This window comes from Lepidochelys kempii, chromosome 18 (genome assembly GCF_965140265.1).
Source record: "Lepidochelys kempii isolate rLepKem1 chromosome 18, rLepKem1.hap2, whole genome shotgun sequence".
NCBI classification, from domain to species: domain Eukaryota; kingdom Metazoa; phylum Chordata; order Testudines; family Cheloniidae; genus Lepidochelys; species Lepidochelys kempii.
The window spans coordinates 1933776-1958221 of record NC_133273.1 but is presented as its reverse complement, the minus strand read 5'-3'; the positions used below and the strand labels follow the sequence as shown (position 1 = coordinate 1958221).

Here is a 24446-nt window from a genome sequence, read left to right as displayed (position 1 = left end):
CTGTGCATGCACCTGGCCTGCTCTCGCAGGGCTGCAGCACAGCTAGGGAAAGTGCCTGTCTGTTTAAACTTGGCTGCAGGCGGAGCCTGGTCTTCTGCTCTGCAGAGACCTGGTCAGGTGGGTTAGAGCTCTGTACCTGAGATAGCCCAGGCTAGAGACATGCGGGGACTCACTGAATCTGAGCCCAGGAAATGTCTGAACCAGTAACACTTTCAACAGGCAAAAAGAAAAGGAGTACTTGTGGCACCTTAGAGACTAACAAATTTATTGGAGCATAAGCTTTCGTGAGCTACAGCTCACTTCACCGGATGCATTCAGTGGAAAATACAGTGGGGAGATTTATATACATAGAGAACATGAAACAATGGGTGTTACCATACACACTGTAACCAGAGTGATCAGGAAAGGTGAGCTATTACCAGCAGGAGAGTGGGGCAGGGGACCTTTTGTAGTGATAATCAAGGTGGGCCATTTCCAGCAGTTGACAAGAACGTCTGAGGAACGGGGGGGGAGGGGGGAGAGGGGGAAACAGTTTTACTTTGTGTAATGACCCATCCACTCCCAGTCTCTATTCAAGCCTAAGCTAATTGTATCCAGTTTGCAAATTAATTCCAATTCAGCAGTCTCTCATTGGAGTCTGTTTTTTAAGTTTACGAATACAGACTAATACGGCTGCTACTCTGAAACCTTTTTACAGGCAGTTTTTGCTTTTGGGATTTGCCCTGGCAGATATTCTCTTGAATTCTCCATCCTAAGCAATCACCTCCGGCCCAGCCCCATTGTCCCAGGGCTGTGTCTGTCAGCAGTCGGGAGCCTTAGACACAGTGACTTCAACACAAACACTTGGGGGCTAACTCTAGCCTGGGTGTGACTCCACCAATGTCTGGTGTCACAAATAGGGCTGCCCTGCCAGGCCCCCTAGGGAGAGGCTGTGAGGCAGGCAAGCCAGAGGAGTGGTGATGTGAGAACTCCTAGAAACTCTTATCAGTCTGCCCTGTCTGTGCACAATACACACCCCCTAGGGCTGAAGCTTTGACCTGACAGGTGCCTGGTGCAGCCCAGCTGAAGTGCAGTGAGGGGCAGAGCAGAGCCTAGTCCATGGTGAGATGAGCAGCAGAGTGTGTGCTTTGTGCCAGCTCGCCCTCCTGAGCTGTCCCACCTACCCTCAGTTAACTCCACACCATCTGCTGGGTCCCTGGCTAATGGAAGGACGAGATTAGCCCCACAGTAAATATAGTTTCATCCTGCCTGATCGCTGTCTACAGGCACCAAGGAGGTTTCTGATGCTGGAGGGCTCTCTAACCACACAGAGAAAGGCATACTAATATCCAGTGACTAAAAGTAGAAGCCAGCAAAGTTCACACTGAAATCAGATGTAAATTTTTAACAGTGAAGGTAATTAACCATCAGCATAACTTGCCAAGGGATGCGGTAAATCCTCTGGCACTGGGAGACTTTGACTCATGGCTGGATGTTGTTACTATAGAGATACTCTAGCCCAACCACAGGTCACAGTACAACACAGAATCACTCGGTGACATTCTACAGCCTGGGCTCTGCAGGAGGTTAGACTAGACGATCAGATCAGTCCCTTCTGGCCTGAAAAGTTGTGAAAACAAGGCATTAATGCTAATGACCTGTTACAGGTCTAAAGGAACTTTCCAAAGAAGGAAAAAGTCCTGCGTTTGCCTGAGTGAACCCAGTACGGTCTCCCTTTTAGCTTGCCCTGTGATGCTGTCCTCGCTGACCTTCCTGATCCCTTGAAATAAACAGAGTCAGCAACTACATACCAAGGTCTGAAACTGTCAAACAAACCCCTCTTACATCTGCCCTGTTTCCCAGGCTGGGCCCGATGGGATTTTGCTGAACTCCACCACTCGATACACTACCCCTCTTCACTCCAAGCCCTGAATCTCCTTCAGCAAAGGAGCAGTGAACAGACAATACAGGTCTGAGTTGCGCTGCAAGTGTGACACTTACAGAACCTGGCTGCTGCCAGGGGCTAGTGGGGCATTTCCGAGTCCAGCAGAGTCCGGGTGCTGCAGGAAGTGCTGTGGTGATTCAGTGTGCAGGGCTCTGCGTCAGCCCTGAACTGATGCTGCAGCCGGTACAAGGGTGCTGTGATGCTGGAGGACCAGTTCTGACCATGGTCCTTCTTGCAGGTGTCAGCCCTGTCTATCAAAGGGATTTATGACTCCCACCACTGTAGTATCAGAGCACCTCCCAGTGTTGAATATGTTTATCCTCTGTGAGAGACTCAGACCGGAAGGATGAGAGAGTAGTAGAAGGCAGCTATATCAGCCTCAGAATGAGCAGGTCCCTGTCCCCTGGATAGCTGAACAAAGGCTACTGCAGGCCAGTCAAGACACCTGATGCCAATTAACCAGTTAAGGTCGTTTGGCTAATGCCAGCACCTGACCCCAATTAATTGGCAAAGTGTCAGTTAAGGCTGTTAGGTAATGGAGACAGCTGGAACCAAGCAAGGTCTCGCTCATATCGCTTAAAAGCTCTCCTTTCCAGCCCCTTTGGGGGAGTCTAGGTGAAAGGAGCTGGAGGTGAGGGTGAAGCTAGGAAAAGGGGACCACAGGGGAAGTGGCCCAGGGAATCAAAGCAGCTGCAGTGGTGAAGGGAAATCCACCAACAGCTGCTACCATTAGGGTCCCTGGGCTGGAACCCGGAATAGAGGGTGGACCCGGGTTCTTCCCCAGCCCCGCCCCATGCTCTGCAGAGATCCCCTGGAGAAGGGAAGCAGGACTCGGTCCAGTCAGGAGGTCCAAACTGTGCCTTCTGAGCTCTACGGAGCAACAAAGACTGTGGGGTATTTCCCCTTCCCAGCTCCCATACTGGCCTGTGATGAAAGTAACTCAATTGGCTGTAAAAAGAAAAGGAGGATTTGAGGCACCTTAGAGACTAACAAATTTATTTGAGCATAAGCTGTCGTGAGCTACAGCTCACTTCATCGGATGCATTCAGTGGAAAGACGTTCTTGTCAACTGCTGGAAATGGCCCACCTTGATTATCACTACAAAATGCTTTTTCCCCCTCGCTCTCCTGCTGGTAATAGCTCACCTTACCTGATCACTCTCGTTACAGTGTGTATGGTAAAACCCATTGTTTCATGTTCTTTGCGTATATAAATCTCCCCAGTGTATTTTCCACTGAATGCATCTGATGAAGTGAGCTGTAGCTCACGAAAGCTTATGCTCAAATAAATTTGTTAGTCTCTAAGGTGCCACAAGTCCTCCTTTTCTTTTTGCGGATACAGACTAACACAGCTGCTACTCTGAAACCTGTCAATAGGCTGAGACTCTTGCCATTACATTGTGAAAGAAAGGTCACATTGGAGCCTTAGTGAATTTCTGAGGTCACTGAATCCACCCGGAAGTACAGAACCCACCAATACAGGCTTGGAACTTTGTCACACCTTGCACACCCCTGTGCGGTGGGGCAATACAGAGAGCTAAGGTGTAACCATGCCTCAGGGGATCACAACTGAGGATGCCAAATTCAGGACAAACTGCTGAGAAATAGGGCAGATAAACTCCAAGATTGGTGGTTATTTCTTCCATAAAATATACCAAGTCAGCAACAAAAGTAAACTTCTGTTTCACCACATGGGCTAACAGGAAATCACAAAAGCAGTTTCATTATTCCAGTTCTTATATCACCACCACTGGATTTAAAGGGAGTGGTTCTTTTCAACCTGTCTCATCAAATAAAAGGTTCTCCTGATCCCAAAGGGCCAGCCACACACACAGGTTAATATATAACTTAGATCTTACCCCAAAATCATGCTGATGCCAATCCTTTAGTAGCTAAAATCTAAAAGTTTATTCATAGAAAGAAAGAAACAAACGTGAGAGTTAAAACTGGTTAAAGGAATCAAATACATACAATAACTGCAAAGTTCTTGGTTCAGGCTTGTAGCAGTGATTGGATAAACTGCTGGCTTAAGTCAAGTCTCTGGCTGCTTCTAAATCATTGGAAGGTCCTCAGTCCAGTGGTTAGAATGCCCCCTTAGTATAAATTCATAGTCCAGAGGCTGGAGCAGAAAAGAGGCAAAATGGAGGGGTTTCCACGGACTTTTATATCTCCTGCCATGTGGAGGGAACCCATTGTTTCAAACAAAGCCCTCAGCACACTAGTGGAAAATTACAGGTGACAAGATAGTGTTTGGAGTCACATGGGCAAGTCACATATCCACGCATGAAGGTCTGGACACTGCAGAAGCCATTACCTATACCTCAAAAAGCATCTTTGCGGGACAGTCCATTCAGTGTAGATGGGCATCTCACATGGTCCGTTGTCCGTTAAGTGTTTCTTGATGAGCTACTTAATTTGAATAGTCCCTCAAAGATGTGCTGGCTAACTACCTTGTGGGCATTACCCCAGGAGCAAACATTTGAAATCCAGGTATAGAGCCAATATTCATAACCAATAGCGTAATCATAACCAGCCAATAACCTTTTCATAGACATTTTACATGCCACATTTTGTACAAGATTTGTTGCAAATATATAACAGTGGTTGCAACAATGATCTGTGTGGTCATATTTTAATCAGATAATGTCACAGAAGGTCACACAGAAAATCTAGGGCTGAGCAGGAACTAAACTAGCACCCAAATCATTGGGTCATCCTTCCTCTCAGTGCCCCAGCCCGTTCTAACTGCAGCCATTTCATACAGCCAGCCTCAGTTTTCCTCGGTAGGGTCAGCTGGACGCAGGATTCTTCTTCATTCAAAGTGGATGTGTTGGAGTGGTGCATGCTGTTAAACAGCTGGAAGGGACTGGCTTTGGGGCTGCCCTGTGTGTGTTCTAGCCTGTCAAGAATGGAGGATGTTATCAGGGAAGAGATCATTTTTTCAGAAGGCACTTAGAGAAATAGACCTATCCATCTTTAGGAGAGCCGCACTGGGCTGGGCCTATTGCCAAGGAGTTGCATGCTGCTTAGAAAAATGTTGTATACACAAGTGTGTGCAGATTCTGGTGCACAGAGGAGGCACGTGTTCCCAGAGTGAGTGCAGCAACACTCAGAACCATCCTTTGTCTGAATTAATGGTACACAGGTAGGAATAAAATTAATAAGTTAAGGTTCTAATTTCCCTGCAGCCGCATGCACAAGCTACCCCAGGATGCCTCCAGTCATTCTCGGTAGCTAGTGTGATCCCTCGGAGTTTGGATCAGAACCACTTACCAAGGATGTGGAGCCAACATTTCACAGGGACCAACTAATTCAGAGGTACTGTGGCAATCAAGCCTCAAAAAGACCATGCTGGTTCTGTGTGAAGTTAAGAATCGCTGCCTCTGAGTATGTAAAACAGCATCTCTAAGTTAAGCTTGAGGCTCAGTGGAGAGACAGTCACAACTTGTCTCCCTTCTGATGTGTGCAGATGGTAAAAGGCAGGAATTTCTGTCAGTTCCAGGAGTTCAACATGGTATGGAAAAATTGCTCAGTCTCCACACAGTAAATCATCTTAAACTGTATTGTGCCTTACAAGCTTGGGTGTGACAGGGTTCCTGCATCTAAACAGCCATAAAGTCTGTCTTTAGGAGCTAGTTGAAGGCAGATCTGCTGGAAACAGCTTTATTCAAATCTATGCCAAAGGTTTACATTAGCTGCAGCATAAACATTATGTTGTGGACGTACTGGTTTGATTGCCTATTTGTGGTGTTTAGATGCTGCTTGTAATTGTTAGAACTGGGAGCACTGGCTGTTGGGAGTCTGAAAGGACAGGAAACAGGAAGCGGGGGGGGGGGGGGCAGTTGAAGAGGTGGAATGAGAGCTACCAAGGGTGCAGCAGCAGCTTGGTAAAGAAGTTTCCACTTGAAAAATAAAGTCCTTTTGAAGTTTGTTAGTACCTTGCCTGGTTGCTACAACATTTTGGTGATGAGGATGGATCTTCTGCCTCTAAACCCACCTGCACCCTTTCTGCAAAGCCCAGGTGAGCCTCCAGTTACTTTTACTGCCTGGATCCATATGTTTGAGACTTTTCTGCTTGCAATCAGTGCTATAGAGATTTCTGAAGAAAGAAAGCGTGTTCTGCTAATCCACTGCCTTGGAGCAGAAGGGCAGCACATATTTTACACTTTTCCCCTTGCAGATGATAAATATGAGACTGCACTCACTGCATTAAAGAACTTCTTTGTGCCAAAAGTGAATGTGGTAGCTAATCGCTACAGATTTTGCCAGCGTGAGCAGAAAACAGGAGAGACTATAATGCAGTATATTACTTCCCTGAGGAGTCTGATGGTAACTTGTGACTTTGGGAATATGACAGATGAGATGATTAGAGACCAGCTCATTGAGAAAACAACCATGCTTCATGTAAGAGAAAGTTTACTTCTAGAACCACAACTTATTGCTTCTTCTAGTGTAACCATTGCTACTCAGATTGAGTCAGCTACAGCTGAAGCCAAAATAATGAGCATGGATATAGGAGGCAGAGTCCAGGCTGTGACTCCTTTTGCAGAAAAGTTCACTATCGCTGCAGACAAACGATTACAAGAAGAAAATTGACCAGATCAGCAAATTCAAAATACAGTAAAAGCATGCTTTCACTGTGGATCCCCACAACACCTTGCAAGCTACACAGGATGTCAGGCAAAAGTAGCTCAGTGCAATCATTGCAAAAAGATTGGGCATTTTGCTAAAGTATGTCGCAGCAGCCAGTTCAATCAACAGGTGCATGCAGTTACAATACCAGATGTTACTGTGCTGAGCGTGGACAAAATCACTACTGCACATATTCCAGAACAAATAAAGTGCACTGTAAACATTTCCGCCATACCCTCAGGCAAATCACACTCTAGTTAGCTAATGTTGGACACTGGCTCAGCAGTATCTATACGACCTGATTCCATCTATTTGCATTACTTTAAAGATGTGCTTCTTACTGAACCCAAACTTCACTTGGTGTGCTATTTGAAAAACCATATTCCAGTACATGGCTGCCTGCCACCAATAGTTACTTTTGGTGATTGCTGTGTCACTGCAGAGTTCTACATTGTCCACAAATATTGTCCACAGATATTCTCTGTGTATATATAAAGCCTGCTGCAGTTTCCACGATATGCATCTGAAGAAGTGAGCTGTAGCTCACGAAAGCTTATGCTCTAATAAATTGGTTAGTCTCTAAGGTGCCACAAGTCCTCCTTTTCTTTTTGCGAATACAGACTAACACGGCTGTTACTCTGAAACCTGTCATTGTCCACAAAGGCACTCCTATCCTTGGCAGAGATTTATTGGCTTCTTTAAATCGCAGGGTAGTTAATGGACGAATTGATCTTCCTCAGCAAAGCACTCTTGTGGTATACACACCAGTTTCAGCTGGGACCCAACACCAGGTTGAGGAGAGACTCGGCTGTGCTTATGGATTTCTGCATAAAGTTAAAATGTGCAATAATGTGATGCCTGTATGACAGAAGTTACGGCGCTTACCATTTTCAGTCAGGGAAGCTGTTTCAGAGGAACTTAGAAAACTTGTTCAAAAGGACATTATTGAAGAGATTTACTCCTCAGAATGGGTTTCACCTACAGTAGTGACGCAGAAGAAGGGTGGCGATATTCACCTTTGTGTGGACTTAAGGGAGCCAAATAAAGCTATTGTGATTGATAGCCATCCTCTTCCTCACATAGAAAAAGTATTTGCAGAACTCCGTGGAGCAAAGATGTTTTCTACTCTTGATTTGCAGAGCACATATGTCAGGGTTCCCTCCCCACTCTGAACTCTAGGGTACAGATGTGGGTACCCGCATGAAAGACCCCCTAAGCTTATTTCTACCAGCTTAGGGTTAAACTTCCCCAAGGCACAAACTTTTTGTCCTTGGGGGGTACGCTGCCACCACCAAGTGATTTAACAAAGAATCAGGGAAAGGACCACTTGGAGTTCCTATTCCTCCAAGCCTTACACCCCCTTTCCTGCGGAGGCTTGAGAATAATATCCTAACCAACTGATTACAAAGTAATTCACAGACCCAGATCCCTGGGTCTTAGGATCATAGAGAGATCAGTCAGGCTCTTAAAAGAACGAGAACTTTTTTAGACAGAAAAAAGGTAAAAGGAGCACCTCTGTGAAATTAGAATGGAAGATAATCTCACAGGCAGTCAGATTCAAAACGTAGAGAATCCCTCTAGGCAAAACCTTAAGTTACAAAAAGACACAAAAACAGGAATGCACATTCCCTCCAGTATAGCGAATTTCACAAGTCAAAAACAAAAGCAAAATCTAACGCATTTTATAGCTGGATTACTTACTAACACTATAGGAGTTGAATTGCTTGCTTTCTTGATCTGTCCCCGGGCAGAGGCATCACACAGATAGACAGACAAAGCCTTCTCCCCGCCCACCCCCAGATTTGAAAGTATCTTGTCTCCTTATTGGTCAGGTGCCAGCTAGGTTACTTGAGTTTCTTAACCCTTTACAGGTAAGAGGATTTTATAGCACTGTATACAGAAAGGTGCTTTCCCTTCCCTTTATATTTATGACAGCATACTACCAGGTTATGTTGCATGAAGATAGTGGAGACCTCACAGCATTTATTACACATGAGGGACTATTTAGTTTTAAACATGTTCCATACGGTCTCGCATCTGCCCCAGGTGCCTTCCAAACAATGATGTCATTGATTCTGAAGAATCAACATGGAGTTCAGTGCTATCTGGATGATATTATCGTGTTTGGAAATACTTCTGAGGAGTATGACAATAACCTGCAGTCTGTACTAAACTGCATCAGCAAAGCAGGTCTCAAGCTCAATAGGTCCAAATGCAAATTTAGACAAACTGAGCTCTCCTTTTTGGGGCATACAATTTCACAGGCTGGACTAAAACCTGATCCAGATCATATCCTGGCAATTTTAAATGCTCCTCCTCCAACAGATTTGCAAACTTTACGTTCTTTCTTGGGTCTTACCTCCTGGTATACAAAATTCATTCCCAATTATGCTTCTTTCATTGAACCGTTACGAGAATTACTATGGAGAAGTTCAACGTTAGCGTGGCTAACGGATGAACAAGCTAGTTTCGAAACGGTGAAATACTTGATTGGATAGTCTAGTACTTGCACTATTCAGTCCTGCATTGCCAACAATTGTAACTACTGATGCTTCTGATTGTGGACTTGGGGCTGTCCTCACACAACTTCATGAGGACAACACAGAGAGGACTGTTGCATTTGCTTCAAGGACACTAAGTAATGCTGAGAGGAAATATTTTACAGTCGAAAAAGAAGCACTTGCTTGTGTCTGGGCTACGGAAAAATGGAGAACTTACCTGTGGGGGCTGCACGTTCAAGTTGCGCACAGACCACAGCCCTTTGACTATGTTGCTCACCATGAAAGGACTGGGAAGAGCAGGATATCGTATTGCTAGGTGGTCTGCAAGACTACTCTCTTTCAATTATGAACTGGAATATAAGCCTGGAAACCAAAATGTGGTCACCGATTGCCTTTCTCGCCTGCCTTTGCCTTCACCAGATGGTCCACCGGAGGATGAGGGTGTAGTGGTTACACTTATTACAACGCTCTCACTGCAGTTACAAAAGAACAATTTCAAGCTGCTTGTTCTGCATGTCCAATTCAACAAAAACTACGGGAATTTCTAACAAAGAGATGGCCCAGTAACCTAAAAATCTTGACCAAGTTTTGCTGCCTTATTTTAGAGTTTGGGACAAACTTTCTTTGCTTGATGGCTGTGTGCTATGAGATACACAACGGCTCCTTGTGCCAGAAGAATTACAGTCAAAACTCACACCTTGCACACGATACTCATCAAGGAATTGTCAGAACCAAACAACGACTACAGGATCTGTATTGGTGGCCAGGGATGGACTCTCAAACTGAAGCACTCATAAAATCCCATGTCACTTGCCAAATGCATGATAAGACAGCAGTGACATGTATCCCTCCATTACAGCCTGTTCCTCTTCCTGAATCTGCATGGGGAAAAGTGGCAATTGACATTGTAAGGACCCTTTCATACTGCTCCAATTGACTGCTGTTATGCCATCACTTCAATAGACTATTTCAGTAAATGGCCCGAGGTAGCGTTTACATTGCAAATCTCTTTTGCTACAGTAATTAAGTTCCTCTCTTCAGTTTTTAGCAGGGAAGGTAACCCCAAAAACTGGTTTCAGATAATGGTAGTCAAATTACTTCCCTGGAGTTTGAAACTTTTCTAGCAGAGGGGAACATTTTACACAGAAGGTCATCCCTATATTTCCCTCAAGCCAATGGGGAAATCGAATGGTTTAACAGAAGTTTGAAAGAGAGTTTGCAAATGGCTAAACTGGAAGGGCGATTGTGGATAACCTTCACTACTGATTTCTTGCAAGCATACTGGGCTACACGACATGCCATAACGCAAAGATCACCCGGAGAGTTACTGCATGGGAAACAGATGAATACTAAACTGAACGTTGCTGGATTGTTAAAGGCACGACCTGATGCCTCAACCGAGGATGATGTGAGAAAAACAGTTGAACAGAACCAAGTAAAGTATAAGGCTTTCACAGACAAGCGGTGGGGTGCTAAGAAACCAAAGTTTGAGTGAAAAGAAAAGGAGTACTTGTGGCACCTTAGAGACTAACCAATTTATTTGAGCATGAGCTTTCGTGAGCTACAGCTCACTTTGGAGTGCAGTTTCTTCATTAGAATATGAAAACGTGGAATTTTACACGAAGGGGACCATAAATTCACAGCTCCTCTTAAAATCATAGAGAAGAAGGGACCTTACACCTATCGACTTTCTGATGGGCGCGTATGGAATGCTTTTTATCTTGCACCTGCCTATGCACCAAGAGGAGATTATGCCAATACCCAGTCTGCATTGGATGACTTCACCATAGTATCAACACAACAAGACACTGCACTGGAACCGGGGCTTGAGAGACAGCCTGTCCGACCCAGACGACCACCTGTCTGGACTAGAGACTATGTTATGTAGTATCTACAGTGTTTTCAGTATAATATTTCTGCCAACAATATAGTGTCTTGTTTCATATTTGTTCCTGTGGTTAGAACAATGTTTATTTTAATTGGGAGAGTTTCTTAAGAGAGGAGGGAATGTGGTGTTTAGATGCTGCTTGTAGTTATTAGAACTGGGAGCACTGGCTATTGGGAGTCTGAAAGGACAGGAACAGGAAGTGGGGAGGGAGGGGAGTGAGAGCTACCAAGTTTGCGGCAGCAGCTTGGTAAAGAGGTTTCCACTTTAAAAATAAAGTTCTGATGAAGTTTGTTATTACCTTGCCTGGTTTCTACAACACTATTCTGGGCCACTTACCTGTGCAGTAACTCAGTTCAGTCGGCACATAGTGGTGGCAGAGACTACAGAGCATTTTCATGTACTACTAACTTCCAGTTAAAGAGGACGTAGCTACTAGCACCGTGAAAATACAGCACTAATTAGTGACAATCAGGAGCAACTGAGCACACCATGTGAGAGACCTGCACAGCTGGACTCTGTAAGAACTGCAGATAGCCAGATGCTCCCAACCCCCCCGTAGTACTTTAAGCAATATAATAATATTCCAAGGAATATAATAGTAAATTTTTCTCTGATTCAGAACAGATGTGGCCAGGTTACAATGCCTGGGGACAACTATTTGTCACTTTTAAAAATGACCCATCCTATCAAAGGAGATAGGAAGAGAACTGGAATACTAAGACAAGGAAAGTGCTGTAGTACAAGGGAAAGGAATTCCTTAGCCTCTGTGGGTGCATTTATGCTGCAATTAAACACCTGTGCTGGCCTGGGTCAGCTGACTTGTGCGTGCAGAGCTCAGGCTGCAGGGCCGTAAAATTGCTGTGCAGACATTTGGGCTCGGGTTAGAGCCTGGGCTCCAGGATCCCATGAGAAGAGGGGGTTGACTGACCCAGGCCAGCCGCGGCTGTGCTGCGGGTCTTTTATTCCAGTGTAGACATACCCTGGGATGCCTTGTCAGCTCTTCTCTTGATCTTGTTTTTAGGTAGCTCTTTGCATCCCAAAGTATTTTCCAGCCTGTAAAATCCAATCCTGCTCTCATCCAAGTCCATGGCAAAATTTTCTTCACATTTTTTTAACATCCACACAATTCAGAAATATCTTCATCCAAAAGGGCACCCACCTCTGGAGTGGAACGCAGCAGTCATCAAACTTAGCATAGCATTACTTAGAACAGGAGGAAAAGTATTCTGTATCCAACAGAAACTTCCAGTGGGAGAATTTAAAGTGGCAGAAAGTTACTAGCACTTGACAAATACAACAAAAAGGTGTGGATGTTTTTTAAATAAAAACACTGGTCCAGATCCCCATCAAGTGTAAACTGGCACAGCTCCACCGAAGCCAGCCAGAAATCTGGATCAGTAATGTTAACTGTATACACAATCCTTATTGGCACTTTAGACTTTCTTGCAAACAACCAAAGAAAGATTAAGTCTCATGAATATCCTCAAATGTGTTTGCACCAGAGATTGTAATTATTTCTTGCTTGTATTATTGTATCACTGAGGAGCCCCAGTCATGGCCTAGGATTCTATAGTGCTAGGGGCTGTACAGAGACAGAACAAAAGCTGTAAGTGCCACCATCTTGGATTTCTCCCCACATCCCTTCCATTAGTTTGTCATTCAGACAGAGAGAAGAAATAACCTAATGTGACTTCATGCCCTACAGATAATCAGCAGCAAATATTTTTCTGTCCACACAGGCTGAGCTCCAGTATATTTCTGTAAAGTGTCAATTGAACAAAAACTTGTAAAAATTGGTCTGCTTGCAAGTTACCTGCGAATGGGGAAGAGGCTCAATTAATTGGCAACATTTTTCCAGCAAATAGCCCAGCGCTGGTAACTTCCCATTTGTAATTAGTCCATGATACCAGAGTTAATATCTGATCCTCAAGATTGTAAGCCCTCCACAACAGGAATTGTATTTGTCTCTCTGTACATCACGGAGCACAATGGGGCCTTGATCCTGACTGAGGCCTTTGAGTGTTCCAATAGTAGAAGTGTTCACTGAAAATAAATGAGCCAGTGCCTCACTTTTCACATCTCTTGTGAGAGCCCTCCTGCAGTACAGCATCCCCTAGCACTGTGAGGGGCCCTAGGTGAGCACTAGCTCCAGGAGAAGAGTCTGCCATGTCCCCCCTCCCACCCATGCCTGATCCTCAGAGGTTCAGAGTCTATTACAGTCCCTAGAGCCTGGCCTTTTAGCTCAAACTGTAGACATTTAGGCCTCTAATTCTGGAGGTCCCTGGTTCAATCCTGGTGTGTCAGCCAAGATGGTAGCCAATGACACTTCCTGTAGCACTTGGGCATCTCAGTCTCTGGCCAAGGGTTAACCAGGCCTTGCATAGCTTGTGTAATCTCTGTTGAGATTGCAGTCTACAATGGCATCGCTGTGCTTCTTGCTATTATTGTGCTAGGTTTCACTGATGCATTATGTGTGGCTGTTCCTGTTACCTTTTATTGGCCTCTGTTGTGTTCTGCTTCAGCGGTGTTTCTCTGACCCTTCACCCTCATCAGTGGCTGGCACTGCTCCTTGGGTACTAGTGTTGTCTGACCTTTTCTCCTGCCCATCCCTCTGAATGCAGCTCCCTTGTTCCCATGCACCATCTCAGGCCCTTGCCTGCAGAGTTTGTTCCTGTTAATAGGTGGGGGTGGGCCATGAGATATTGCTGCATCTTAATCTTTACCCCTTCCTGAAAGGAGATTACTCTAATCTCGGTCTAGTTCCTCCAAAACAATGAAGAATGGAGAAACTCTTTGAAAAGTGACTGTGTAGGGACTTAAACATCCCATTGTGCCAGTGAATTTCTGCAGCTGCCAGGCTCCAGGGCAGAAAGCGAGCTGACGTTCATCTGCTGCCAGGAGCTGTAACCTTGGGTGTCTTGCTACTGTTATCTACAGTATCTGTGCTGTGCACATCAACTGCGAGACAGTGCTGAGTCAGAGGTGCATAACTTTTGTTGTCCACACTCTGAAGTTTATTCCTTGCTGCATCTCTGAGGCATGCAGACTGCAGAGGACAATGGCCTGACTGCTTAGCAGGAGCTCAGCTGTACAATAGGTCAGTGCAAAGATATTTCACCTGTGGCCAGCTCCTGTCTGACTGGAAAGGGAATGTCCTATCTAACTGAGGAGACACACTAATGCACATCAAAGATACAACATGCCTCTAACTCTGCTCTGAGTAAGGGGCTCTGTAGCTAAAGGCCAGTTTTCCAGAGAACTTGCATATCTTTCACCTGCTTCCTTCCCTGTCCTCTCCCAACTCTTAGCTGAACAACAGGAAGATATTCTTCTCTTGGAATAATCAGATCTGGCTGGAGTCCAGCGCCTCAGACACTTGGCTAAAAGCCAGCATATTCCAGTACCATGAACATGCATGGCATTTTACAAGGGCCCCTGCCCTGATGGGCTCTCAGTCCAAGCTAAGAGAGGAGGTGGAGAGGGAAAGGAGGACAGGGCTTGCCACAATAAAATCACATGGCTGCTTTGATTAAATGATGCAGGAGTTGGTGTGCCTCAAACTTTTTTTTGCTTGTAATGTCTCTTCCTTGGTGGTCAAAATCTGTTGGGGGGGGGGGGGGGGGGGAGAGCCTCTTGCAGGGCTGTGGTTACAATCCTTGTGTCACTTGGTATGCAAAATGCTAAGGTGATCAATAACCTTATCCACAGGTGGAGACTGGACACTGCTCTGTTCCAGTGCAGCAATTCTCCATTCCTAACTCCTACACACAGCACTGCATGGCTGCAGAGACTAGCCACACACACACACACGGTGGAGTTAAATTTGACAGTACATCAATTTAGGGTAAGAATGTTAGAGGGATTGTGTAATTATGCTAACAACAAGTATTAGAAATCCTGAATGAAAGTTGAGTTTAGATTTCTTTTAAGTGTAGCTTTAATTAATATTTTCTTTAGCTTGAGTTGAGTTACTTATAACATCCCTGTAATGTGTTTTACCCTTCAGTTACTGATACATACACTCAATTAGTTATTGTGTTGCGGTGGCGCTTAGCAGCCCCAGCCACAGACCAGGACTCCATGGGGCTTGGAGCTGTACAAATTAGGGTGACCAGATGTCCCGATTTTATGGGGACAGTCCCAATATTCAAGGCTTTTTCTTATATAGGGACCCATTACCCCTCCACCCCCACCCCGTCCCGATTTTTCACACTTGCTGTCTGGTCACGCTAGTACAAATACAGAACAAAAAGAACTGACAATGTAAATACACTACATAGAATGCACACACTCAGCCTTCATCCCATCTTAACGTGGTTCTTGGGTTTTGTGGTCTGGGAATTTCCTTTTTTTTATTATTATTATTAAAAATGTCATACATTAACACTGAACAGAAAACCAACAGGAGGTCTGCCATGTGCCATTTCTGATCGACTAACATTACATACTGCCAACCTTAATAGTTTTTAAATGATAGAACTAAGAGCAGATTCAGCAGTGCACAAAAGCAGTACTGAGTAGCCAGCACACACTAGCCAGTTTACTGGGGTTTACCCCTGACGAGCCAGAGCAACACCCCAACCGGAATATACTTGGGAATTTGGTCCTTAATTTGCCAGTGACTGATGGTCTGTGTTAGTGAGGCTGGTGCTATGTGAAGAGGGGTCAGGGCAAGCCCAGTCTCTGAGTCCCATTGGCTTTGTACTTTAAGGGCTCCTGCTACACTCCTGCCTCAGTCTCCCTGGCAGTGCTGACTCAATTCCCAGTAGATCTGAGGCAGACACCTGTGCCCAGTAAAGTGTACTGCCACAATCCTTAAAAGAGCAGTGACAGTGAGGCCAAAATATGTACCAGTAAGAACTCCTGACACATGTCCTGTCACCACACCAGAGAGTCATTACAACCAATAGGGTTTATTGGATGCAAATTAGCTGGAGAGGAAAGGGGGTGATTGGCTCAGTTACCTCTATCACAGTGGCACCACTTAAGCCTGTCTGGAGACTACATAATCAGAAGAATTAGATACAATAGTTAAATAGCTTAATTACAACCTAATTTCTTACAATATAGCCTATGCGCAAGGTTTGAATTTAGTTTAATTATATGGAAAGCTTGAAGTGTCTGTGCTAATCCATTGTTAAGATCACTTGGGACAAAGAAGACTGCTGCAGGGCTGGCCTATTCTAGAAAATTAGGTTGACCCGGCGATGTCGCTCAGAGGTGTGAAAAATCCATGCCCCTGACCAACAGAGTTAAGCTGACCTAAGGCTATGTGTAGACAGTGCTAGATTTACAGAAGAATTCTTCCATCCACCTAGCTATCGCCTCTTGGAGAGGTGAATTACCTATGCCCGTCCCATAAGAAGCTGTGAGATGCTAAATTTCTTGTAGGACTCAGTTTGTTTATTTAGCTCTGACTCATTACCAGACTCATTCTGTGCTCAGTCAGAGCCTGTCTACACCTGAAACGCCACAGCTCCACAGTGCCAGCACTTCAGTGTAGAGGAGGCTGCTGCCTATGCTAACGGGAGGGCGTCTCCCGTCGCTGTAGTTAATCCACCTCCCCGAGAGGCAGTAGCTATGTGGACTGAAAAATTTTTCTCTCAACCTAGCGCTGTCTACACCGGAGGTTAGGTCGGCTTAACTATGTTGCTCAGGGGGTTGGATTTTTCACGCCCCTGAGCAATGCAGCTGAGTCAACCTAATTTTGTAGTGTGGACCAGGCCTAAGTGCTCTATGCTGGGGGAGAATACACCACACAGAGATTGAATTCCTGCTTCAAGTGCAAAACTGTGCTCAACCCTAACGATGGCATTGCAACAAATGCCTCCATGTTGTATGCATCCTGAAATATTTGAGATAGCAAAGTTCTCAGAGGGACCCTGGGGGAGCCATATTTGCTAGAGGATGCCCTTCTCCTTACTACTAAACTCACCTTGGAGTCTGAGTAGCAGCCATGTTAGTCTGTATCCGCAAAAAGAACAGGAATACTTGTGGTGCCTTAGAGACTAACAAATTTATTTGAGCATAAGCTTTCGTGGGCTACAGCCCACCTCATCGGATGCATGCTGTGGAAAATACAGTAGGACGATTTTATATACACAGAGAACATGAAACAGTGGGTGTTACCATGCACACTATAATGAGAGTGGTCAGTTAAGATGAGCTATTACCAGCAGGAGAGAAAAAACCCCTTTTGTAGTGGTAATCAAGATGGGCCATTTCCAGCAGTTGACAAGAACGTCTGAGGAACAGTGGGGGGGGGGGGGAGGAAGGGGGAACATAGGGAAATAGTTTTACTTTGTGTAATGACCCATCCACTCCCAGTCTCTATTCAAGCCTAAGCTAATTGTATCCAGTTTGCAAATTAATACCAATTCAGCAGTCTCTCTTTGCAGTCTGGTTTTGAAGTTTTTTTTGTTGAAATATTGCGACTTTTAGGTCTGTAATCGAGTGACCAGAGAGATTGAAGTGTTCTCCGACTGGTTTATGAATGTTATAATTCTTGGCATCTGATTTGTGTCCATTGATTCTTTTACGTAGAGACTGTCCGGTTTGGCCAATGTACATGGCAGAGGGGCATTGCTGGCACATGATGGCGTATATCACATTGGTAGATGTGCAGGTGAACGAGCCTCTGATAGTGTGGCTGATGTGATTAGGCCCTATGATTATGTCCTAATCTTCCTACTGTATTTTCCAATGCATGAATCTGATGAAGTGGGCTGTAGCCCATGAAAGCTTATGCTCAAATAAATTTGTTAGTCTCTAAGGTGCCACAAGTACTCCTGTTCTTTTCACCTTGGAGTGAAATTTTCAGCTTCCAAAACCTGAGTCAGGACCTCAAGAGTGCTCAGCATTCCCCTGAAGTCAATGGAAGACTTGCCAAATGGGAACAGAGTCAGGTCAGAACTGAACGCTCTTGGGATTCAACCACTAACATGCTTTTTCACCATTTACACTGTCGGCTATTGTTGCATTTTACCCAGCTTGAGCCATGAAGCTTGATTGTTTGGCTTCCCTTTCTGGCTCTTTGTGTCCAGTACAGAAGGGATGTGGACAAATTGGAGAGAGTCCAGTGCAGGGCAATGAAAATTATTAGGGGGCTGGGGCACATGACTTACAAGGAGAGGCTGAGGGAACTGGGGTTATTTAGTGTGCAGAAGAGAAGAATGAGGGGCAGCCTTCAACTACCTGAAGGGGGCTTCCAAAGAGGATGGAGCTAGGCTATTCTCAGTGTTGGCAGATGGCAGAACAAGAAGCAATGGTCTCAACTTGCGGTGGGGGTTGGATATTAGGAAACACTATTTCACTAGGAGGGTGGTGAAGCACTGGAATGGGTTATCTAGGAAGGTGGTGGAATCTCCTTCCTTAGAGGTTTTTAAGGCCTGGTTTGACAAAGCCTTGGCTGGGATGATTTAGTTGGTGTTGGTCCTGCTTTGAGCAGTGGGTTGCACTAGATGACCTCCTGAGGTCTCTTCTAACCCTAATTTTCTATGATTCTATCATTCTCCACAAGCACCTCATGCATAGCTAGGGATATCGACCTTTTCTGCAACAACCTTTGTCGTACTTAAGGGGCAAGTCAGAATTGTGATTGAGCCAGTTCCTTTGCAGCTCTCCGTGCTGTGTTAGCAAACCTATGAGGTTGCCTCACAGGATGTAGTCCTCTAGGACTGAGATCTGTTATTTCCATACCTTGCTTAAGACAGTGAATTCAGACCCAGCTTGTGGGATGGGAAGCGTAGTCTGTAACCCATTCCTGCTCTCACAAATGCAGTGTGTTGTCGCTTGGTCTAGTGCTAAAGCAAAGGTGCCATTGGTCAGGAGCCAGGTGGCCGTAGCTGGAGCAAACAGACAACTTGGCAATAAACCTCCCTACTCAAAACCATCAACAGTCTTGTTGCTCTGAGTCCAACATGGACTTGGTCAATTCCAAGGGAATGCCATTCTCTTCTCCCCTGCCTGCCTCCCTCCCTCCCTCCGTTCATATTGAGGCCTTGCCTTTCCTCCGGCAGGCCAGGAGAGTCTGTCTCAGACTCACTGAGTGGTCAACAGACTTGATTCAGACCGACAAGCCCAAGGAGAGCCGTGTGTTTGAGCAGCCTGCAGTCTGCAGGGCTGTAATACAGGGGTCTGATTCCTGTGGTTGGGCTGGGTGTAAGATGGCTGGTGGTGACATGCAGGAGGTCAGACTAGATGATGTGGTGGTTCCTTCTGACCTTAAACACTGAAGACTCAGCCTTCCCTTCCCCAGGGAAAGCCCCTTTGCTCCCCGCTGGGCTGCAGTCCTCAGGTCTTGCAAACACTGCTCCTTCAACGGCCAGAGGAAACGGGTCCTCTCAGTGTCAGAGCAGCTACTGCCTCACCTGCATTTCCTGTTGCCTCCTGATGGTTTCTGCAGCTGGAGGGTGCTGCCAGAGTTGCCACCTTGGGTAGATGTTGCAGGGCAGGGCAAATGTTAAGCCCACTAGACGGTATTTCGCTGCCCTAGGTGCTTCCCACCCCGAACTGTCTGGAGGAGTGCCAGCTGGCATAGTGATGGTGCAGTGGCTACTGGCATGGAGAGGCAGGGCCCTGGAGGAGCAGATTTCCCACACCCAAGCTGGGCAGCTGGGCCACAGTTGTGCAGGTGTGGCAGGTCTCAGCTGCTGGAGGAGAGGCAGGGGCGTCTCTTAAAGAGGCAAACCACCTGAAACTGGGCTTTAGGAGCAGATGGACCAGAGCCCCACTGATGTGGCTGTTTGAGGGGTGGCCAATCCAAGGGGAGCCCCAAAGAATAAGCCTATATTTCCCCCAACACAGTCATGCATAGGAAATGACAGCCCAAGACAATTACTCTCAGTGCCTGTTTTAGATGCCTCTATGGCCTCTGTTACCACAGCATCTGTGCATCTCGCCACCTTTTATTTATCCTCCCACACCTGTGTGGGCAGGACTATTATCCCCATTGTACAGATGGGAAATGGAGGCACAGAGAGACTAAGGGCATGTCTACACCAAAAAAAAAAGGAATGTTATTAACTCGGGTTAGCCAGCTCAGGTTAAAATAGCAGTGAAGATGCAGCATCTCTGCTTTTAATGTGTGTTAGCAGCTCCAGTTAAAACCTATAGGGCAGCCTGAGATCGAACTCCAGCTGCCAAGTTAGTGTGTATTTTAACCCCAGTTAGCTCATCTGAGTTAAGAGGTCACCTTTGCACGTAGTGTAGACATGCCCTGGCCTAAATGATTTAGCCAAGGTGACACAGAAAGCCTGTGACAAAACAGGGAGTTGAACCTGCCCCCCCCCCCCCCCGGCCAGCACTCTAATCGCTGGATCATCCTTCCCCTCTGGGGTAGGTGGTACTGTCAAGAAAATCAACAGGGGATTTTTAAAAAAAACTCTGTTCCACAGTTAAGCTCGGTGGGTCAGCTCCTCAGCTGGCATACGTTAGCAGAGCTGTAGTGATCCCTATGGCACTACCCCTACGCCCACCAGCAGAGCTCAGTCCCGGGCAGGTGACGTGGAAATAGTTTGCACTGGTGTGAAATCAAAACCCTGGATTTACTCACTCTGGATATTTTTTTGCAAATGTATTAAGCAGTAGGAATTGAACCCATGTCTTGAGCATCAAGCCACTAGATCAACCTTCCACCCGGACTAGGGGTGACAACAGAAGAAGTACTATAGGGAACAGTACTGCCTGGGAACACTGTTGCCCTAATAGGTCTCTTCCATCTCTGGGCTCCAGGATTTTTTATTCAGTGCTGCAGCACCATAAATACCCTGTCCCTATAGTCTTATGTGGCCCACATTAGGATAAAGCCTTCCATTGCATTGAAGTAAAGGGATTTGCCTAATCAGTTACTCATGAACCAGCAGGGAGCTCTGCAAAGCCATCCTGTGCATCCTATTCTCCAGTGTTTCCTTTATCTGACTTCCAGTCAAATGGAAATGTTTAGGTAACAGCATGGAGGTAACAAAACACACAAGTGCATCCATCTCTGGCTTGGAGCACCTGCTGGGCAAGGGAGCTGGGCCTGAAGTTTCCAAGTGCCAGCCAAGCTCCTCCTCACCCAGCTGATGAAAACTACCCAAACACATGTCTGACTGGGAACAGGTGATGATGGCTCTAGACTTGCCAACGTCTTGAAATATTCCAATTTCCAGTGTTCTGGGTGCATTTCCTCTGATTGTGCCTCCCTTCCTGTTAGGATTTCTGGTTAGTGCAGAGTTCTTTCGAGTTCCTTTACATGGGCTCTTCCCCCTCCTTCTATCAACACTCCCCAAAGAATCTGGAGCTTTGCTGACCTGATAGAGACTTGTTCATAGCAATCTCAGTGCAGCACTGTCTGCATGTAGCACAGTCCCTGTGGCATTAGAAATAAGCGATGAGTTTTCAGACTATTTTAAATAAACTACCCCAGTTACCTTCCATCACTGGCACGTCTTCTGGGGGGGGCAGGATCTGAACAGTATCACCTAAAATACAATTCTATAGAAACAGAAAAATATGAGGGGGGATGTTTTTCTTGGTAGCCCCAGTTCAAGGGATATTGACCTCGTGGGAAGGTGTAGACATTCCTGTCATCGGTGTGGGAGAGTAATTGGACTGATTCTTCCTTTTCCCTTCCTAGGTAAATTTCCGTGGCTCTGGGAACAGCAGGAGTTGCTGGACAGAACGCACTCACATTGAGAAGCATCTCCTGGTCCTGATCGTGGTTCTAGCACTCAGCCTCTTGGCCTGTGTCTTAGCCCTGGGATTCCAGTACAGAGATAGTAAGTCCTTCATTTGCATGAGATCTATGTATGGTAGCTGTAGGGTGACTGTGTGAAGAGCACTGATGGCAGCTGCTACAGAAGTGAGCCAGGGGTTACAGCTGAGCTCCTCATGGGCAGGTCAGATCACAAAATCCATTGCAACAATCGGCATCCTTGCTATAAGACTCAGAGGCCTCGGATTTGAAATGGGGATGAAGGCTAAAACACCTTCCCCTGCAGCAAGGGCCTTTCTGGGGCAGGGCTGAGAGATGCTGACAAATATGGCTGAAAGGAGGATTCTGTTCTCTGGGGCATCAGGCAACTCTTTGACTAGCACTGCACTCCTCTGGGTGGGACAGAGGGAAATAAAGGCTGCTTTGCAGACCTAGTTCAAGATGTGTAAAGAACTTGTGAACTCTTCCACCCATGTGAATTTAGGGACAACGTTCCCCTGGCTCTAGTCAGCCAGATTGTCCCTGGCATTGGTGGGAAGTGGCACCATGGTAAAATAAGAGGGACTTTAAGCCCTGTCATCCTGCATTGCTTGCCCCTTCAGTGAGCTGCTGTATGATAGTTTGGGAGCCCCGACTCCCTTTTTTTAAGGGATCTGAGACCCTAACTAAAGGAGGGAGGAAATGAGGAATGAGACTCACTTGCCAAGAGAAGTAGCCAAAAGGTCCAATTGTACATGTGCCCAGACACCGGAAGTGTCTTGTCCCATTGGGTTTGTCTCAGACTCTGCCCCACCTTGATGCCGAAGCCTTTCCAGCGAACTCTGTTTTCAACCCAAGGCAGCAGGACAAACTTCGGATGCCTCCAGGGTGACTTGTGGTCTGATGTTCTGCCCCTTCCCTTCCAGGGCCGTCCAAGTCATGTCTGACGGAAGCCTGCATCTCCGTGACCAGCTCCATCCTGAGCTCTTTGGACCGGACAGTGAGCCCCTGTGAGGATTTCTTCAAATATGCCTGTGGTGGGTGGATGAAGGGAAACCCCGTGCCCGATGGCCACTCGCGCTGGGGCACCTTCAACAACCTCTGGGAGCACAACCAGGCCATCATGAAGCACCTTCTAGGTGAGTGTCTGTCTTCTTATGTACCACCCGTGAGGCAAGGTGGCCATTCACAAGCAGAAGCGGAAAAGCAGCAGGAATCCAGGGACTGGGGCGATGCCCCTCGGCTGATCCTTCCTTGTGACTCTTGGGGTGCTGACTTGCCATCTCCATGAACCTGGATAGGCTGGTCCCAATAAAGATCCTACTCCTTCTGAGAGAGGTGAAGGTTACAACATTGCCTCAAGAGAACTGTAGTAACTGGGTAGTGCTCTCCCATGCTGTAAGATGGGCCAGGAACCAAGCAAGCGCTGCCAAACAATCTCTTCCCACCTCTCGAAAGTGCATGTTCTGCAGCTGGGTGGGACCAGCCCTGCAGCATCATTTCCCAGTGCTAACTTTGCCAGAAGCAAACTCTGCCTTGCATTCAAATGGCTCCTGGATCTTTTACTTCCAAAAGTGGGGGGTTAGGGGAGGATGATTGCGATGCTATCTGCCAGTTGATAAGAGGGCAGTGGCTTGGGTTTTTGCTCCTGCTGGGTTTCCACAATAATTAAGAACATTAGCAGGAGCATTGCCAGCAGATCGAGAGAAGTGATTATTCCCCTCTATTTAGCACAGGTGAGGCCACACCTGGAGTATGGTGTCCAGTTTTGGTCCCCCCCACTACAGAAGAGATGTGGACAAATTGAAGAGAGTCCAGCAGAGGGCAACAAAAATTATTAGGGGTCTGGGGCACATGACTTACAAGGAGAGGCTGAGGGAACTGTGGTTATTTAGTCTGCAGAAGAGAAGACTGAGGGGGGATTTGATAGCAGCCTTCAACTTCCTGAAGGGGGGTTCCAAAGACAATGCAGCTAGGCTGTTCTCAGTGGTGGCAGATGACAGAACGAGGAGTAATGGTCTCAAGTTGTAGTGAGGGAGGTTTAGGTTAGATATTAGGAAACACTATTTCACTAGAAGGGTGGCGAAGCACTGGAATGCGTTACCTAGGGAGGTGGTAGAATCTCCATCCTTAGAGGTTTTTAAGGCCCGACTTGACAGAGCCCTCCTGATATGATTTAGTTGGTGTTGGTCCTGCTGTGAGCAGGGGATTGGACTAGATGATCTCCTGAAGTCTCTTCCAATCCTAATATTCTATGATTTGGTCACAGAGGTCACAGATTCCATGACTTTAACAGATGTCCGTGAGTTCTTCAGTCTCAGCCCCTGGCAGTGGGGCTCAGGGAGGGAGCACCACCTCCGCCCTCTGACTCACCTCGGCGGGCCATCTCGCCTGTAGGTCAGTCAGTGTCAATGCCTCCACGCTCAGCGGAGATTTTTGGTTGCTCTGATCATATCCTGATTTTTGTACATTTTTACCATGGCTGATCAGTGAATTTTGCCTAATTTTACCATGACAAAAGCTTATCCATAATAATAATAAAAGTAGCCCCTATTCAAAGAACTAGGTGCCCTGACACATAACAGAATTAAAATTAACCAGCAGTATACTGTCTTCCCCCTGACACCAAGACCCAAGAGATCTGAATCTTTTAGAAAATACACAGCTTCCTCTCCCCTGCCCGCCGCCCCCCACAGATCTAACCCACCCAGCACAGAAGTTTGCAACATGTCCCAAGGTTCCTGGAGGCATAGATATAGTATAGATGCACTGTGCAGCATGCCCTGAAGATCCAAATATCCAAGCTATTTCAGACCTGCGGACCCCT

General features: G+C 46.3%; 1 protein-coding gene across 6 annotated transcripts in view; it reads left to right on the top strand.

Annotated features, from left to right (window-relative positions):
• ECE1 (endothelin converting enzyme 1) overlaps positions 1-24446 on the top strand; it is a 116947-nt gene that overhangs the window by 51175 nt on the left and 41326 nt on the right. For all 6 annotated transcript variants that reach the window (XR_012155600.1, XM_073317220.1, XM_073317221.1 and 3 more), the window contains 2 exons: positions 21563-21704; positions 22546-22758. Coding sequence is in view for 5 of the 6 variants with exons in the window: in XM_073317220.1 (XP_073173321.1) it covers positions 21563-21704; positions 22546-22758 (355 nt within the window). In the remaining variant the exon portion in view is untranslated. The remainder of the gene's footprint in view (positions 1-21562; positions 21705-22545; positions 22759-24446) is intronic.